This window comes from Haliotis rubra, unplaced genomic scaffold (genome assembly GCF_003918875.1).
Source record: "Haliotis rubra isolate DU_JTF1 unplaced genomic scaffold, ASM391887v1 Scf191, whole genome shotgun sequence".
In the NCBI taxonomy this organism is placed as follows: Eukaryota; Metazoa; Mollusca; class Gastropoda; order Lepetellida; family Haliotidae; genus Haliotis; species Haliotis rubra.
The window spans coordinates 1,134,628-1,153,747 of record NW_025765903.1 but is presented as its reverse complement, the minus strand read 5'-3'; the positions used below and the strand labels follow the sequence as shown (position 1 = coordinate 1,153,747).

The following is a 19,120-nucleotide window of genomic DNA, read 5'->3' as shown; positions in this document are numbered from 1 at the left end:
AGGCTTTAAAACGCCACATCAATGGTACTCCACATGCATTGCTTTAAGCCACTATAGACGACAAGAGAATGAAAAGACTTACAGAAGCTCAATGACAGAACGCCATTGGCCGTTTACAAGGACGGTCACTGCAGCATGAGGTGGCAAGGCACTTCAGCGTGTCCAGACAGACCATCTCAAACCTATGGATCCGATACAACAATACTGGGGGTGTTAATGACAGACCCAGGTCAGGTCGACCTATCTAGAGTTAACACCGCTGCCCAGGATCGCTACATCCGGTTGAGACATCTTCGTTCAAACACCACGGCCGCATCATCCACGACAGTCCAAATCCCTGGACTGCGCCGAATCTCGGACCAGACAGTGCGCAACTGGTTATTGGAAGCTAGACTTTTTGCCAGAAGACCAGTTCAACGTCACGTCGTTCCCTTCATCAACGTCAACGGCTGATCTTTGGACCATGACAAAGCTCGACCTCACGTTGCAAGTGTTTGACTTCCTCCAGCAAAACAATGTTCAGGTCTTGGCCTTCTCGATCACTCAATTTGTCCCCCATTGAAAATCTATGGGATACTGTTGATCGACACTTGAGCCAGCGTAATCCACCACCTCAGACACTACAAGAACTGCACACAGCGCCTCAGCAAGAGTATCAAAACATTCCTCAACACAACGCATTTGGCACATCCTTTCTTCTATGGGTCACCGCTGCCAAGCTGTTATCGATGCTCATGATGGTCACAACAGATACTGACATTTTACTCTTACCAAGTGGCTATAACAGCCCCCTGTGGTTTTACCAAACGCTTTATGGATAACTATGTTTTGAAATTTGTAAAGTGATGATTTTACTGTAATTGACCAATGGTGTCATGTTTGAATCAGTTATATGCATTCAGTAAGCAAATTCTAAAACAGCATGTATAGATTCTTTTTTGAAGAATTTTATTTTATTCTTGTTTTGGATTAGACGACACATAATCGTGACAGTTACTCTCTATACCTTATTTGCGTCCTCCACATCAGATGTAACATGACGTTTTGTGTCAATGTCAGACGATTTTCTGGAATATTTGCCATCCTTGATTTGTTTTCGACAAGCATTTTTAACGAGAAGGAAAGTGCGTTTGTTTGCCATGAAAGCCAAAAAGATGAACACGCCCTGAGCCCCAGTCAGACAAATAAACAGGTATGTGAAAACCTGACTGCTTCTGTCAACCATTTGCAGAAAACCGAAGACCCAGGAGAAACCAGTGATGCTAGATAGTTTGATGTACATTAAAATGTTCCATTTGTCACCATTGCCGACCTTTCGTCTGTTGGCTGAGGCCCTACACAGGTAAACGACGGTCAAGATGAAGAGAGTAAAACTAACCAGGATGGTCACTCCTGCTGGGACCAGCAAGCCAACGATACTGTTGGTTCCATTGGAGACGAAGCAGAAGTTTGAGGTATCAGCATAACCAAAGGATTCAGACCCTGAGACGAAGTAGTTTGCTGTCATCGTTGCAGCAATAACAACAGCAGGAGTGCCATAACCACAGATGCAGTATTTGAGGATGATTGTCCTTTTGTTTGATTCAAAACTCCGAGATGCAAATACGTCCTTAAAGACTCTGAAGGTGTGGAAAGAAGAGATGTTGAGCCAACAGAAAGATGCAAGCCAGAAGAAGTGGATGACTACTCCGATCGCTATACAAGCTGTACGATTGTACGCCTCGTCACTCCCAAAGAAGAAGGTGGCATGTGCCAAGAACAAAGATGCCGACAAGAACATAAGAATCACTCCAGGAAGATTCCTCAGACTAGAGAAGAAACAGTGAAAGATGAAAGTCAGAAGCAGGAACACTTGGCTAGACACCAGACAGATGTTCGTCAACACCACAGTTGGGCGGTTAAGATCAATTTTAAAGTTTGTGTTTGAACCTTGTGAACCAAGAGCTGTCACACATACTTTGAGTTGTCCTGATGATGTGAGGATAAAATCGTTTTCATTTATGACCCTACCACTTTTCAGAACTACAGATCCATTAGGGTAAATGTTGAATGTTGAGTTGTTTAAGATGATATGAATACACTGCAACCGTGAAGTTGTTGATTGTGTATCAGCTATTTTAAGGACGTGGTCAGGAGATGTGTTGGTTGATGCTGTGACTGCTGAAGACTCGTGTGATAAGTCCTCGTCCTCACTCGTTCCCGTGGTGTTGTGGTGCTGCGAATGTCCACCAGTATAGTTGTGTGTAGTCGAGAGGGAGTAGGGGGTATGTTCATTAAATTGTATGGCATCGTTTTCTCTGGTAGGTGTTGATGGCGACGATGTAGAATCTCTTGTAGTGGGAGGTGAATTCACGTGTACTCTTGTTGGATGTTGAACATCCGTACTTGTCGTAAGTGGTTGCACGTATGTTCTTGTCGTAGGAGGTGGTTGCACGTGGTGTTTTGTTGTAGAACGTGGTTGGATGCTTGTTCCGGCAGTATGAGGTGCTGACATGTATTCCTGTGTTGAAGTAAATGGGCGTGGCGTTGTGTTTTGCCATGTCACGTGACAACTCTGAAACAGTCACCAAAGCTGAGGTTGTTATGATGCACATTCAACCGCAGAACATCACCGATCTGAACGTATAGACATACAGATAAAATGTTACTTGAATTTACCGAAACATGAGAATTTACCGAATTTACTGAAATATGAGTGAATGTATATAATTTACACGGTGAAACAAGATTTCAGACTAAAATATGAGCAAAGATATAAAAGTATGCTTCAGACGTTTTACAAAAGTGGCTAGGCCCTAGAATACATTCTTACAAGATGTTTTGGGAAACTCATTGTTTATGAAGAAAATATCTGGGTTTGCTTCTGAAACTATATCTAGAATCAATACACAATCCAAAACCTCACCCCCCTCATCACCTGGTCAGTCCCTCAGAAAGTATTTTATTCTAGGGTATATATGCCTACTATGTTATCAAGGGTGAGTGAGGGTGTAACACAGTCATTTCCAATTCTCCCCCCAACCAGTTTAATCAAGCCAGTTCCTTTTGCAAACCGCATGATTTTACATGATTTAACTTAACATCTAACCTTGCAGTTCAGTGCCTTTTCAAGGTCACGGCAGTTATATTAAAGCAAACATGCATCTGCATTGATTAACAAGTTAAGTAAATGTTAACTTACCCCGTCGTAGTAGACTTGGCCAAAGGGACAATCGTTGACGTGGTGGACTTGTATACTCAGGAGCCTGTCCAACGGATTTAAACCAAACCCGTTGTTTACCATTGCTGGTACGTTGACCCACTTTACTATAAATTTCGTTTCAGGGACTAACATTGTCCTTTCATAATCTGTAGTGAACGGTACGGTGGATGTTCTGTCTTGAGTATCTGTGGGAGACACGGTGGATGTTCTGTCTTGAGTATCTGTGGGAGACACGGTGGATGTTCTGTATGGAGTATCTGTGGGAGACACGGTGGATGTTCTGTATGGAGTATCTGTGGGAGACAAGGTGGATGTTCTGTATGGAGTATCTGTGGGAGACACGGTGGATGTTCTGTATGGAGTATCTGTGGGAGACACGGTGGATGTTCTGTATGGAGTATCTGTGGGAGACACGGTGGATGTTCTGTATGGAGTATCTGTGGGAGACACGGTGGATGTTCTGTATGGAGTATCTGTGGGAGACACGGTGGATGTTCTGTATGGAGTATCTGTGGGAGACACGGTGGATGTTCTGTATGGAGTATCTGTGGGAGACACGGTGGATGTTCTGTATGGAGTATCTGTGGGAGACACGGTGGATGTTCTGTATGGAGTATCTGTGGGAGACACGGTGGATGTTCTGTATGGAGTATCTGTGGGAGACACGGTGGATGTTCTGTCTGGAGGATCTGTGGGGAACACGGTGGATGTTCTGTATGGAGTATCTGTGGGAGACACGGTGGATGTTCTGTATGGAGTATCTGTGGGGAACACGGTGGATGTTCTGTCTTGAGTATCTGTGGGAGACACGGTGGATGTTCTGTCTTGAGTATCTGTGGGAGACACGGTGGATGTTGGGTCTGGAGTATCTGTGGGAGACACGGTGGATGTTCTGTATGGAGTATCTGTGGGAGACACGGAGGATGTTCTGTCTGAAGCAGCTGTTATAGACATGGGGGATGTTGGGTCTGGAGTATCTGTGGGAGACACGGTGGATGTTCTGTATGGAGTATCTGTGGGAGACACGGTGGATGTTCTGTCTTGAGTATCTGTGGGAGACACGGTGGATGTTCTGTCTGGAGTATCTGTGGGAGACACGGTGGATGTTCTGTCTGAAGCAGCTGTTATAGACATGGGGGATGTTGGGTCTGGAGTATCTGTGGGAGACACGGTGGATGTTCTGTATGGAGTATCTGTGGGAGACACGGTGGATGTTCTGTCTGGAGCATCTGTGGGAGACACGAGGGATGTTCTGTCTGGAGCATCTGTCAGAGATACGGTGGATGTTCGCTCTAGAGCATCTGTCAGAAATACGGTGCCTGTTCTCTCTATAGCATTAGTGAGAGAGACGTGTGGGATGTCGTGGATCTGTTACAGACATTTGGGTGACTGCCACGTGGATCTGGTTACAGGTTCTGTGACTGCCACGGTTGGATCTGGTTACAGGTTCTGTGACTGCCCATGGTTACAGGATCTGGTTGGATCTGGTTACAGGTTCTGTGACTGCCATGGTGACTGCCATGGTGGATCTGGTTACAGGTTCTGTGACTGCCATGGTGGATCTGGTTACAGGTTCTGTGACTGCCATGGTGGATCTGGTTACAGGTTCTGTGATTGCCATGGTGGATCTGGTTACAAGTTCTGTGACTGCCATGGTGGATCTGGTTACAGGTTCTGTGACTGCCATGGTGGGTCTGGCCACAGGTTCTGTGACTGCCATGATGGATCTGGTTACAGGGTCTGTGACTGCCATGGTGGGTCTGGCCACAGGTTCTGTGACTGCCTTGATGGATCTGGCTACAGGGTCTGCGGCTGACATGGTGGGTTTAATTACATTGTCTCTGCTTGACATGGTTGATCTATCCCCCGATCCATTGAGGGCCAGGGGGAATGTCACAGCAATGATGACAATACACATCGACACTACAGTCCGCATATCTGGTGCCATAGTGAAGGATGTGAACTGACAGCGTACATATAACTGTTCCATACACTAAACATACCTCTTTTTCAAGAGTCAAGCCCATGTAAAGTTCCTGCTAACAACCTCAAATACCATCACATCGTTTTTCCAGTAATGTATTTATGGACTCTAGTCAATGGTGTGGTCGTTAATCAAATACCCTGCTATTACAATGACAGGTCTGCATAAATAATGCGAAACGAACAAAACTCGATAGAGAGTAATCGGATGGCACTTTTAACATTACGTTCTACCGAGTAGAGTGGCAAACAACTAAACTCATTTGTTGATTGCTGACGTAGGAGAAGTGATTGCTTTTTTAATTATTTCTCAAACGTTGTAAACGCACGAGTCAGTTAGTTTCACCTCCACAGAAATGATGAGTTTGAGGTTGTTGCAATATTGAAGAACACGGAGTAAAACACACAACACATCATTTTCGAAATATTTGCTTCTTACTGTAATGAGATACATCTTTAAAAGTATGCCTTTAGTAGTGAAATTATTAAATTGTTTATCCCTTGAATGGAACACTTTGTACAGAAATTTTTTTCAGCGTTTATTAAGGAAAAATCTTGAAGATTAGCAAGTCATAAAAAAACATTAAACCTTTGTTTTGCTTTTAACAAATATTGGGGTTGATGCTTTTTCAGTAAAGTGCACATTCTAGAACATTATGGAGTCCTATAAGGGATTCGAACTGGGAAAGTGGGGCATCAAATCACCAGCAAATCAATATTCTCACTCTCAGGGTCATTTCATTCATTCGGGAAGGATTAATCCGCAGTTATTCATAGCTCGTTCATAATTCTCTAATCATCACATCCTTGTTATCTGACAAAGTTGACGTTTTCAGGTAAGTATTTATCTGGTCATTCGATGAGATAACAAATACGTGACAAGAACATACAGATTCTCCATTTAGATTATGTTTTCCTACTGAAAAATAGTTTCATTTGCAGCTGCACTCAACAGTTTATCAGTTATTTCACGGAGTGTCACATTTTTTAGAACATGCCAAGACAGACGAGACAGGTTCCTTCCAAGAAAACCTCGTTTTACGAAAATGTAGGCAACTGCCTCCTACTCAGAAGTGGAAATATTAGTTCGGTTAATCCTGTCCATGTGACGTCATTTAATAGTCATTGAATGTCATGGACAATTGATGACGTCAATTAAAGAGTCAGTATCTTGACATGATGTCATACTACGAGCCTGAAATACTTCTGATATGTGCATGATATAGATATCTGTATGATATTGAAGAATGGCTTATATCATTAACATAAGCGTAATATTGACATGCACATGTCGCTAGTTTCTGGTCACGTGATATGAAATCACATATACCCCAGTCATAATGTTTTTGATCCTCAAAGGCCGCCCGGTGAAGCACATTGAAGAGCGGTTTACAGCAGTGGGAGACCCACATGGGAATTAATGTACGATGGTTAAGTACAACCAGTTTATATTAACTGCCTGGTGATAATGCCTGGTTATAATGTATTGTGGAACGGATTTCAGCACTTCTGTGTTACTTTTATAACACCCACCTGGTGATAATGCCACGTGTATTGTGAAATGGATATAAGTACTTCCGTGTTACTTTTATAAAACCAACCTGGTTAAATATACTTGAGTGACAATAAAGCCTAGGACACAAAAACAATGAAGAAAATTCCGATTCGGGTCATGCTGATATATTTTATCTTGAAAATCCATTACAGTAAGAAATTTTCACAACTATTATTTGCAAGTATCACATACTATCTTGAAATATCACATACTATCTTGAAAATCAAGTTATTTTATTGAAAATTCAAGATACAATGAATTCAGCAACAGCACTTTCTGCTTGGCCTGGTAAGCATTTTACCATTCAGAATAGCATCTTAATTTTCAAGATACACAATAACACTTGTGTGGTATAAATGACCTCTGCAGGTAGGTCATAAATGATAATTATAGCTAAAATACATGGAATTATCATGAAACGGCCCTCACATTATCAGAAATCTGCGGGCCGCTGCAAATGATATTGGACCGCTCAACCTTAACGACGGGCCACTATCAGTTCTGTTGTCAAGTGACGTCATAGTGGGTGCATGGGCTTACGGTTCATTCGACATTAATTGGCTTTCGACTGGCAGATATTCTGGGTAAAACAAGTCAAGCAACCCGAATTCCCGCTTTAAATAGCGGTAATATTGGCTTTCTTGTTGGCGCTAACCTTAACAATTAAGGCTGTTGATGGACCAAAACAGAACACTGACATAGTTTGACATGTTGTAGGCTATGGTATAACGCCAAGGTCGAATATCGTCACTTTCTGTTGTGACGTCACTTGAATTGTTCGATGACGTAATTGCATTCGGGCAGTCAACCCCGTCAGAAGTTGATTTGGGTAAAGTTACAGTCAAATTTCTGCATTGTTTCCTTTTTCTTTTCAACACAAATTCCAGGTAGTTTAGCAATAAGAACGGTAATGCTATTTTTGAGGGCATTATCATTTGTAGAAGCCCTCGGTCTTTTTCAACTGCCCTCCTTTGTCGGGCAATTAATCGAAGACCTCGGGCTTCCGCAAATGATAAGGCCCTCAAAAATAGCATTACCCTTATATTATTGGATTAGAATTGAAGGTTTGTTACAAAATAAATATCAGCTTGAAGACATCGCAGTTTCTTAAGTGGCATTTGAGCTTTCATTATTTTATTCACATCAGAAAACCCTGTGACATATTCAACCCTTATACAATACACAAACAAACATGATTCCCTTTCAATGTACTTTACAGCAAGTGTTGATTTTGGTTTGAAATGTTTCACTTTATGATTGACTGTTACCACTACATTTACAACATTGATACAATGAAAGACCAAAACAAAGCTACAGGTATCTACAGCAGATCTGTTCGCGCACATTGATCTTCCACAAAACAGTCACAACAAATACACCTAACTAATATGTGAAAGCACTTGCCAATATGTAAACAACATCCACAGTTTCCAATGGATACACAAGATGACATGGTGACCAGAACTAATTAATCAAGTAAATTCCACAGCTACAATGTGATGTGAAACAGTGTGAAACAAACAATGACATCTTTTAACTCGTGTCCCATAGGTACAAGCAGAACACTTCATTCTCCGAAGCCTTAACATTTTCAGCTAGCAATAATTCGTTTACCTATCATTCGAATAACATTTTCACTATTTTATCAATGGTCGGCTTCCACTTTGATAGTTTCTTATGCATTTCACCCCATTCGAGGAAATGGGTATTGTTTCTATGTAAATCTAATGCATATATACTCTTAAAAAAAGAAAATATCCATAGGAAAATTTGAATTTTAAGAAAATATTTGACAGAATCCAATCCATGCTGAATCCCAACATGTGGCGGAAGGGTTGCCGACGACAAATCTTTTGAAAAAAGACACACCTTAAACAAACATGTAACGTTACACTCACGTCTGTAGTGAATCGCTAAAACGCACCCTACATGAAATTCACGTGCATCGTGGAAATTGTGTATCACCTTGAGCTGAAGCCTATGACTGTAGGCTTTAAAAAGCCACATCAATGGTACTCCACATGCATTGCTTTAAGCCACTATAGACGACAAGAGAATGAAAAGAGTTACAGAAGCTCAACGACAGAACGCCATTGGCCGTTTACAAGGACGGTCACTGCAGCATGAGGTGGCAAGGCACTTCAGCGTGTCCAGACAGACCATCTCAAACCTATGGACCCGATACAACAATACTGGGGGTGTTAATGACAGACCCAGGTCAGGTCGACCTAGAGTTACCACCGCCGCCCAGGATCGCTACATCCAATTGAGATAACTGCATTGAAACACCACGGCCGCATCATCCACGACAGTCCAAATCCCTGGACTGCGCCGAATCTCGGACCAGACAGTGCGCAACTGGTTATTTGAAGCCAGACCTTTTTGCCAGAAGACCAGTTCAACGTCACGTCGTTCCCTTCATCAACGTCAACGGTTGATCTTTGGATCATGACAATGCTTGACCTCACGTTGCACGTGTTTGACAGGACTTCCTCCAGCAAAACAATGTTCAGGTCTTACCTTGGCCTTCTCGATCACCGGATTTGTCCCCCATTGAACATCTGTGGGATACTCATGATCGACGCTTGAGCCTGCGTAATCCACCACCTCAGACACTACAAAAACTGCACACAGCGCCTCAGCAAGAGAATCAAACATTGCTCAAGGCAGCATTCGGCATCTCCTTTCTTCTATGGGTCACCACTGCCAAGCTGTTATCGATGCTCATGGTGGTCACACCAGATACTGACATTTTACTCTTACCAAGTGGCTATAACAGCCCCCTGTCGTTTTACCAAACGCTTTATAGATAACTATGTTTTTGGAATTTGTAAAGTGATAACTTTACTGTAATTGAGCAATGGTGTCATATTTGAATCGGTTATATGCATTCAGGAAGTAAACTCCAAAACAGCATGTATAGATTCTTTTTTGAAGAATATATTTTATTCTTGTTCGGGTTTAGAGGACACATAATCGTGGCAGTTACTCTCTATACCTTATTTGCGTCCTGCACATCAGATGTAACATGACGTTTTGTGTCAATGTCGGGCGATTTTCTGAAACATCTGCCATTCTTGATTTGCTTTCGACAAGCATGTTTAACAAGAAGGAAAGTGCGTTTGTTTGCCATGAAAGCCAAAAAGATGAACACGCCCTGAGCCCCAGTCAGACAAATAAACAGGTACGTGAAAACCTTACTGCTTCTGTCAACCATTTGTAGAAAACCGAAGACCCAGGAGACACCAGTGATACTAGATAGTTTGATGTACATTAAAATGTTCCATTTGTCACCATTGCCGACCTTTCGTCTGTTGGCTGAGGCCATACACAGGTAAACGACGGTCAAGATGAAGAGAGTAAAACTAACCAGGATGGTCACTCCTGCTGGGACCAGCAACCCAACGATACTGTTGGTTCCATTTGAGACGAAGCAGAAGTTTGAGGTATCAGCATAACCAAAAGATTCAAACCCAGAGACGAAGTAGTTTGCTGTTATCGTTGCAGCAATAACAACAGCAGGAGTGCCATAACCAAAGATGCAGTATTTGAGGATGATTGTCTTTTTGTTGGATTCAAAACTCCGAGATGCAAATACGTCCTTAAAGACTCTGAAGGTGTGGAAAGAAGAGATATTGAGCCAACAGAAGGATGCAAGCCAGAAGAAGTGGATGACTACTCCGATCGCTATACAAGCTGTACGATTGTACGCCTCGTCACTCCCAAAGAAGAAGGTGGCATGTGCCAAGAACAGCGATGCCGACAAGAACATAAGAATCACTCCAGGAAGATTCCTCAGACTAGAGAAGCAACAGTGAAAGATGAAAGTCAGAAGCAGGAACACTTGGCTAGACACCAGACAGATGTTCGTCAACACCACAGTTGGGCGGTTAAGATCAATTTTTGAGTTTGTGTTTGAACCTTGTGAACCAAGAGCTGTCACACATACTTTCAGTTGTCCTTTTGGTGTGAGAATAAAATCGTTTTCATTTATGACCCTACCACCTTTCAGAACTACAGATCCATTAGGGTAAATGTTGAATGTTGAGTTGTTTAAGATGATATGAATACACTGCAACCGTGAAGTCGTTGATTGTGTATCAGCTATTTTAAGGACGTGGTCAGGAGATGTGTTGGTTGATGCTGTGACTGCTGAAGACTCGTGTGATAAGTCCTCGTTCTCATTCATCCCCGTGGTGTTGTGGTGCTGCGAGTGTCCACCAGTGTAGTTGTGTGTGGTTGGAGAGGGAGTAGGGGTATGTTCATTAATTAGTATGGCATCGTTTTCTCTGGTAGGTGATGAAGGCGATGATATAGAATCTCTTGTACTGGACCGTGAATTCACGCGTACCATTGTTGGATGTTGAACATCTGTACTTGTCGTTAGGGGTTGCACGTATGTTCTTGTCGTAGGATGTGGTCCCACGTGGGGTTTTGTTGTAAAACGTTGTTGGATGCTTGTACCTGCAGTATGAGGTGCTGACATGTATTCCTGTGTTGAAGTAAATGGGCGCGGTGTTGTGTTTTGCCATGTCACGTGACAACTCTGAAACAGTGACCAAAGCTGAGGTTGTTATCGTCATATGATGCGCATTCAAGCGCAGAACACCACCGAACTGAACGATTAGACAAACAGATAAAATGTTACTTGAATTTACCGAAACATGAGAATTTACCCAATTTACTGAAATATGAGTGAATGTATATAATTTACACAGTGAAACAAGATTTGAGACTAAAATATTAGCAAAGATATAAAAGTATGCTCCAGACGTTTTAGACAAGTGTCCAGGCTCTAGAACATTCTTGTTGTTTTAGGAAACTCATTGTTTATGAAGAAAATATCTTGGTTTGCTTCTGAAACTATACTGAGTCAAAAAAGAAACTCCACAAAATGTAATTTGAAAAATAATGAATCCTTTTTCTCTGATGATACATCTATGTATCCGAAATGGGATCCCTATCTTTCGACTCTAGAAAAAAACGTTAGCAAAACCCACTCAAACCCATCCATTCCTCGTGCAAATGACGTTAGTGCCAAATCAGGTTTTGCACGTGCAGTCGATGACGCGATCTTCGCATCGAAGTTTTCTTCATATGCACGTGTTTGCATTGGCCTCAAGAATTGAAAAACACTTTTAAACCACAGTTCTAACGGTACTTGAAATGCCACGATTGTCAAATGTGCAACGTGAACTTGCCGTTGGCATGTTGCAAGTGGGAAGATCAGTTATTGACGTCGCAAGAGCAATGGGATGCAGCCGTCGTACTGTGTATGACTTGCGAGGTCGTCTACAACAAACTGGCACCACTTCTGCTCGCCCATGTTCGGGTCGTCCACGTGTGACGTTACGAGCAGAAGACCGTCCAATCGACCATTCGAAATCGGTTGCGGGCTGCCGATCTCCATTCTCGACGTCAATATATTGTGGGCCAATATTGACGCCGTTTCATCAACGTCAACGTCTGCTGTGGGCCCAACGTCACCTCCGATGGACCCAGAAAGACTGGAATCGAGTCGTCTTTAGCGATGAATCACAAGCATCAGGCAGTCGATGAGGAGACGGTGTTTGGCAGTGGTGAATGCGCGGGGCGGCCATACACGATATTGAACTGAGAAATTTTGCATTTTTATTCTTGTGACTTGACATTCTGTATACCCATGTTTTGGAACGGCGGTGTAGCCTAATGGAACTGATTATGGCACTCAGTGTATCGAGTACATCACACATATCTCAGCAATGAAATAATAACAATTTAACCATCTTACCATCTCTTGTTCTTTTATAATGCCCTGAAGAAAGAATGTGAAGTTTCTTTTTTGACTCAGTAATATATCTAGTATCAATACACAATCCAAAACCTCATCCCACACATTATCTGGCCAGTCCCTCAGAAAATATTTTATTCTAGGGTATATAAACCTACCAAGTTATCAAGGGTGAGGGTGAGGGTGAGGGTGAGGGTGTTACACATTCATTTCCAATTCTCCCCACAACCAGCCTAATCAAGCCTGTTCCTTTTGCAAGCCGCATGATTTTACATTCACTTGGTAACCTTAACTTAACAACTAACCTTGCAGTTGAGGTGCCTTTTCAAGGTTACGGCAGTTATATTAAAGCAAACATGCATCTGCATTGATTAACAAGTTAAGTAAATGTTAACTTACCCCGTCGTAGTAGACTTGACCAAAGGGACAATCGTTGCCGTGGTGGACTTGTATACTCAGGAGCCTATCCAACGGGTTTCCACCAAGCCCAATGTTTGGAGTTGATATTGGTAGTGCGTTGACCCACATTTCTATAAATTTTATTTCAGGGACTAACGTTGTCCTTTCATAATCTGTAGTGAACGGTACGGTGGATGTTTTGTCTGGAGTATCTGTGGGAGATACGGTGGATGTTCTGTCTGGAGCATCTGTGGGAGATAGGGTGGATGTTTTGTCTGGAGTATCTGAGGGAGACACGGTGGATGTTCTGTCTGGAGCATCTGTGGGAGACACGGTGGATGTTCTGTCTGGAGCATATGTGGGAGACACGGTGGATGTTCTATCTGGAGTATCTGTGGGAGACACGGTGGATGTTCTGTCTGGAGCATCTGTGGGAGACACGGTGGATGTTCTGTCTGGAGTATCTGCGGGAGACACGGTGGATGTTCTGTCTGGAGCATCTGTGGGAGACAAAGTGGATGTTTTGTCTGGAGTATCTGTGGGAGACACGGTGGATGTTTTGTCTGGAGTATCTGTGGGAGACACGGTGGATGTTTTGTCTGGAGTATGTGTGGGAGACACGTTGGATGTTTTGTCTGGAGTATCTGTGGGAGACACGGTGGATGTTTTGTCTGGAGTATCTGTGGGAGACACGGTGGTTGTTCTGTCTGGAGCATCTGTGGGAGACACGGTGGATTTTCTGTCTGGAGCATCTGTGGGAGACACGGTGTATGTTTTGTCTGGAGTATCTGAGGGAGACACGGTGGCTGTTCTGTCTCGGGCATCTGTGAGAGACAAATGGGATGTCGTGGATTGCGTTGAAACGACTGAAATTGACGATCTAGTTATAAGTTTTGTCACTGCCTTGGTGTATCTGGTTACAGGTTCTGTGACTGCCACGGTGGATCTGGTTACAGGTTCTGTGACTGCCACGGTGGATCTGGCTACAGGTTCTGTGACTGTCATGGTGGATCTGGTTACAGGCTCTGTGACTGCCATGGTGGATCTGGTTACAGGTTCTGTGACTGCCACGGTGGATCTGGCTACAGGTTCTGTGACTGTCATGGTGGATCTGGTTACAGGCTCTGTGACTGCCATGGTGGATCTGGTTACAGGTTCTGTGACTGCCATGGTGGATCTGGTTACAGGCTCTGTGACTGCCATGGTGGATCTGGTTACAGGTTCTGTGACCGCCATGGTGGATCTAACTACATGTTCTGTGACTGCGGCTGACACGTTGGGCTTAGTTACATTGTCTCTGTTTGACATGTCGGATCTGGCCCACGATCCATTGAGAGCCATGGAGAATGTCACAGCAATGATGACAACACATAACGACACTACACTCAGCTTGTTAGATGCCATAGTGAAAGTACGTGAACCGACAGCGTACATGTAACTGTTCCATACACTAAACATATCTCTGTTTCAAGAGCCAAGCCCTTGAAATGTTCCTGCTCACAGCCTCAAATACCATCACATCGTTTTCCCAGTAATGTATTTATGGACTCTAGTCAACGCTGTGGTCGTGTATTAAATGCTCAGCCATTATAATGACGGGTCTGCATAAATAATGCGAAAGAACAAAACTCGATAGAGAGTAATCGGATGGCACTTTTAACATTACGTTCTCAGGCATCACCGAATAGTGTGGCAATCAGCTGAACTCATTTGTAGATTGCTAACGTAGGATAAGTGACTGGATTTTGAATTGTTACTCTAAAGTTATAAACGCACTAGTCAGCTTGTTTTACCTCTTACTTGGGGTCAGACTTTTTCCACAGAAATGATAATTTTGAATTTGATGCAGTATTGCAGAATGCTTCGTAAAACAGACAACACATCATTTTCGAAATATCTGTTTCCTACTTTGGCAAGATAAATCTTCAAAAGTATGTCTTTAGTTGTGAAATTATTAAATTGTTTATCCCTTGAATGGAACACTTTCTACAGAAACTATTTTCAGCGTTTAATAAGGTAATATCTTGAAGATTAGCAAGTCAAAAAATACGTTTAACCTTTGTTTTGCTTTTACCAAATATTGGGGTTAATGCTTTTTCAGTAAAGTGCAAATTCTAGAACATTATGGAGTCCTATAGGGGATTCGAACTGGAAAAGTGGGGCATCAAATCACCAGCAAATCAATATTCTCACTCTCAGGGGTCATTTCATTCATTCAGTAATTCACAGCTCGTTAATAATTCTCCAATTATCAAATCCTTGTGATATGACAGAGTTTTTCTGGTCATTTGATGGGATAAACATATGTGACATGAACATACAGATTCTCCATTTAGATTATATTTTCTTTATAAAAAATAGTTTCATTTGCAGCTGCATTCAACAGTTTATCAGTTATTTCACGGAGTGTCACATTTTTAGAACATGCCAAGAGAGACGAGACAGGTTCCTTCCAAGAAAACCTCGTTTTACGAAAATGTAGGCAACTGCCTCCTACTCAGAAGTGGAAATAGTAGTTCGGTTAATCCTGTCCATGTGACGTCATTTAATAGTCATTGAATGTCATGGACAATTGATGACGTCAATTAAAGAGTCAGTATCTTGATATGATGTCATACTACGAGCCTGAAATACTTCTGATATGTGCATGATATAGATATCTGTATGATATTGAAGAATGGCTTATATCATTAACATAAGCGTAATATTGACATGCACATGTCGCTAGTTTCTGGTCACGTGATATGAAATCACATATACCTCAGTCATAATGTTTTTGATCCTCAAAGGCCTCCCGGTGAAGCACATTGAAGAGCGGTTTACAGCAGTGGGAGACCCACATGGGAATTAATGTACGATGGTTAAGTACAACCAGTTTATATTAACTGCCTGGTGATAATGCCTGGTTATAATGTATTGTGGAACGGATTTCAGCACTTCTGTGTTACCTTATAACACCCACCTGGTGATAATGCCACGTGTATTGTGAAATGGATATAGGTATGTAGTAGCGGACGAGGTTCCAGTAGAAAGAATAATGCGGAACAGCTACTGGGTTGTGAGCCGACAGCAATCTCTTTATTGTGTAAACACTAATCAGTTTCCAGCTCTGTAAATATTATATTAAAATAATATTAAAATATCTGATAAATTAATTACACCAGCCACATCACATAACATCTATGAATTATACATGACTAATGTACAAAAGGGAACATTAGATACAGTTAAACTGAACAGATTAACTCGTACAGATTACAATGTATACTTAGGTTGCCGACACATTACTGTCTCCACAATTTATCAAGATATACAGTCAATATATATAATATGTACACCTGACTTACCACTGTGTGGCAATGAGCTGGCAGCGATTAAGTTGACAGTGTCCAATCGGGATATTCTACAAATGTTACACAATGATGAGCAACCAGGAAAAATGGCAATACAAATACAGGACATAAGTTCATGGATTAAAAAGAGAAATTATATTACCTTCAAAGCTGGTAGAATATCTAAACATTTAAATATGCTTATATACTAATTATGAACTACTAGTCAATAACACACTCAATGGCAAGTTAATGTGTTGGTTCAACAGAGAAATATATCTTATCAATGCATTAACTTAATGCATTTAATTCATATACAACTATACAGACATATAAATAAATACATGAATATGAAAGCAAAAGACAAACTGACCTTATAGATACATAAATAGAAGTGAGGTCCACAGTCACTCATTCCACAAAAAAACAAACTATTCGCTCAGCATAACGTGTAGGACCTCTGACTTGTAAGAGTAGTATCTGATAACTGCTTGATGAAATAAAGTTGAACTGTAGGCAAGGAGACTTACATAATAAGGATATGGGACAAGGCAGACAATGCAATGCGCTTATCATTAGAGTGACAGTGGCTATGGTGAAGTTAAGAGTTATATAATTGCTGGGGTAAATCTATTGTTACTTTCTGTATACTGTGTACGTGTTAAGCTTGTACAGGCACTTAATGGCCTAAAACATATTTCTAAAATATTTACAAAACAAGTATAAAATCATCTCGGCCACATACTTCCCCCCTCCCAAATAATGACATCCTCGTCATTTAATGCTACCATCCACAATCGAAATAAAAGCACGAGATAAATGTTCCAACACTCCACTGGAAGCAAGTTCCTGGATGGTCCGAGATCTCCTCTCCCTATCCTGGTCTGGGATCTGATGACTCATCAAGTACTCCCCCTGATGTCATCCAAGGTGGCTTCCTAGTTGCCCTACTGGAACGTCTGGCTGCAGTTGCTGGGGTAGGCCGGTGTAGAGTAGTTTCTGCATGTGGCTCTGTGGCTTCGTCAGTTGTTTCTAACAGCTCCTGATCGTCCTCTATTCTGAGTGCCGTTGAGGTCTCAGATTGGTTCTGCTCATAACTGAATTCTGCATCTGGATTTTCTTCCGTGTCAGTCTGCTCTTCTAACAATTCTGACGAGTGGTCGTCACCACCAGAAGAAGATCCCACTGCCACAATAAGTCCTTGATCGTCACCAGTTACTAATTGGGCTGAATCCTCAATCCTGTCAGCAGCTTCACTGTTCATGGCTGTTGAGTCATGATCCTCTGCTGTCTTCTGATATGTCTGAGCAGTCACTATACACAATTCCCTCTCCTCGGAATCTTCTGTCATCCCGCTTAAGTTGTCATCTGTTTCCTGCAGTTCCCTTTGTTTATTTTTAAATTGTCGTGGTGCAGGAACTGGTCTGAATGGTGCCAATGGGTAAGAGATGATTCCGGTGTAAGGTTCTTTTTCTTCCTTCAGAATTCTCCTTTTGGACCACAAAAACTGGAATAGTAGGATTTGGTTGCCTGAGAATAACATATACATCTTCCTCCCAACGATCCGCAAGTTTATGCTTTCCATCAAAGGCTAAGATCTTGACTAAGACTCTGTCTCCTACATCCAAAGTAGCTCCTCTTACTTTCATGTCGTAGTTGGCCTTTTGATGTTCTTTAGAAGTCTTTGATGCTTCAGCAGCTCGTTGATATGCTTGACGGAGACGTTCCTTCAGAGATTTTGTGTACTGAAACAAGGACCTCTTCTCTCGATTATGCTCAAGTCCAAATGCAAGGTCGATGGGAAGTCTTGGTTCACGTCCGAACATCAGGAAGAAGGGAGTCTGGCCAGTGGATTCATGACGTATACAATTATATGCATGAACTAGTGGTCCAACATGATTCTTCCAGTCTTTCTTCTGGTCAGGTGCGAGAGTCCCAAGCATATCACACAGTGTCCTGTTGAATCTCTCGCACAAGCCGTTGCCCATCGGATGATAAGGAGTGGTCCTGGATTTCTTGATCTTTAAAATATCACAGAGTTCCTTCACTAGCTTGCCTTCAAAGTTTGTGCCTTGATCTGTGTGAAGTCGTTGTGGCATACCATAATGCTGAACAAAGTTGTTATAAAATGCTTCAGCAGTGGTCTTAGCTGTTTGATTCCTTGTGGGAATTGCCATGGCATATCTGGTAAAATGGTCTGTGATAACCAAAATGCTGTCATATCCTCGTGATGATTCTAGAGATAAAAAGTCCATACACACTAATTCCAATGGCTGTGTTGTCTGTATGCTTACTAAAGGAGCTCTAATATTTGTAGGAGACTTTCTTCTAAGACATCTTCCACAGGTATGGATCCATTCTTCTGTGTCTTTCAACATACCAGGCCAGAAAAATCTGTCTCTAAGTAAGGTAAGGGTCCGATCTCGTCCTGGATGACCCACCTCATGATGACATCCAAGTAACGCCATTTCCACATGGGATGCCGGTAGCACAAGTTGCCTTCTCTTCTCTTCTCCTATGTGAGTGTTTCTGTATAAAACTCCATTCTCCATGACAAGATGGTCAAAGATCTTGAAGAGTGAAGAGTTCTGTGGAACTATGTCTCGTTGGGGTTTCCGACCAGCCCTTACACAATCAATCCATGGCCTGAGGGTTGGATCTTGAGACTGTACCTTTCTCCAATCACGCTCCGTCATACTGCGGATATCTTGTCCCTGGTCCATTTCCATATCCACAACATCGGCAGAAAGGCTAAGTGATTCCACAAACGGCTGTGCATGGATAGTGTGGCAGATGGCGGTGACGGATTCTGTAGATACTCCATGTGCTTCTGTGTCATTCTCCTCAGTTAGTCTTGGTAATCGTGATAAAGCATCAGC

The 19,120-nt window shown here is 42.2% G+C and overlaps 1 protein-coding gene across 1 annotated transcript; it reads right to left on the bottom strand.

The window, feature by feature from the left end:
• Positions 1-955: 955 nt before the first annotated feature.
• On the bottom strand, positions 956-14,313 carry LOC124274476 (mucin-2-like). The gene is made up of 2 exons (XM_046709836.1): positions 12,910-14,313; positions 956-2,554 (listed from the first exon to the last, which is right to left on the bottom strand). The coding sequence occupies exons 1-2, from the start codon at positions 14,311-14,313 to the stop codon at positions 1,001-1,003; spliced, it is 2,958 nt and encodes a 985-aa protein (XP_046565792.1). The 3' UTR covers positions 956-1,000.
• Positions 14,314-19,120: the final 4,807 nt, after the last annotated feature.

Excerpts from the sequence above, each read along its gene's own strand:
- LOC124274476 (XM_046709836.1), bottom strand. The coding sequence starts at position 14,313 with ATGGCATCTAACAAGCTGAGTGTAGTGTCGTTATGTGTTGTCATCATT. Across the intron at positions 2,555-12,909 it reads GTCAAGTCTACTACGACGGG|AGTTGTCACGTGACATGGCA; the intron begins GTAAGTTAACAT and ends TGACTGTTTCAG.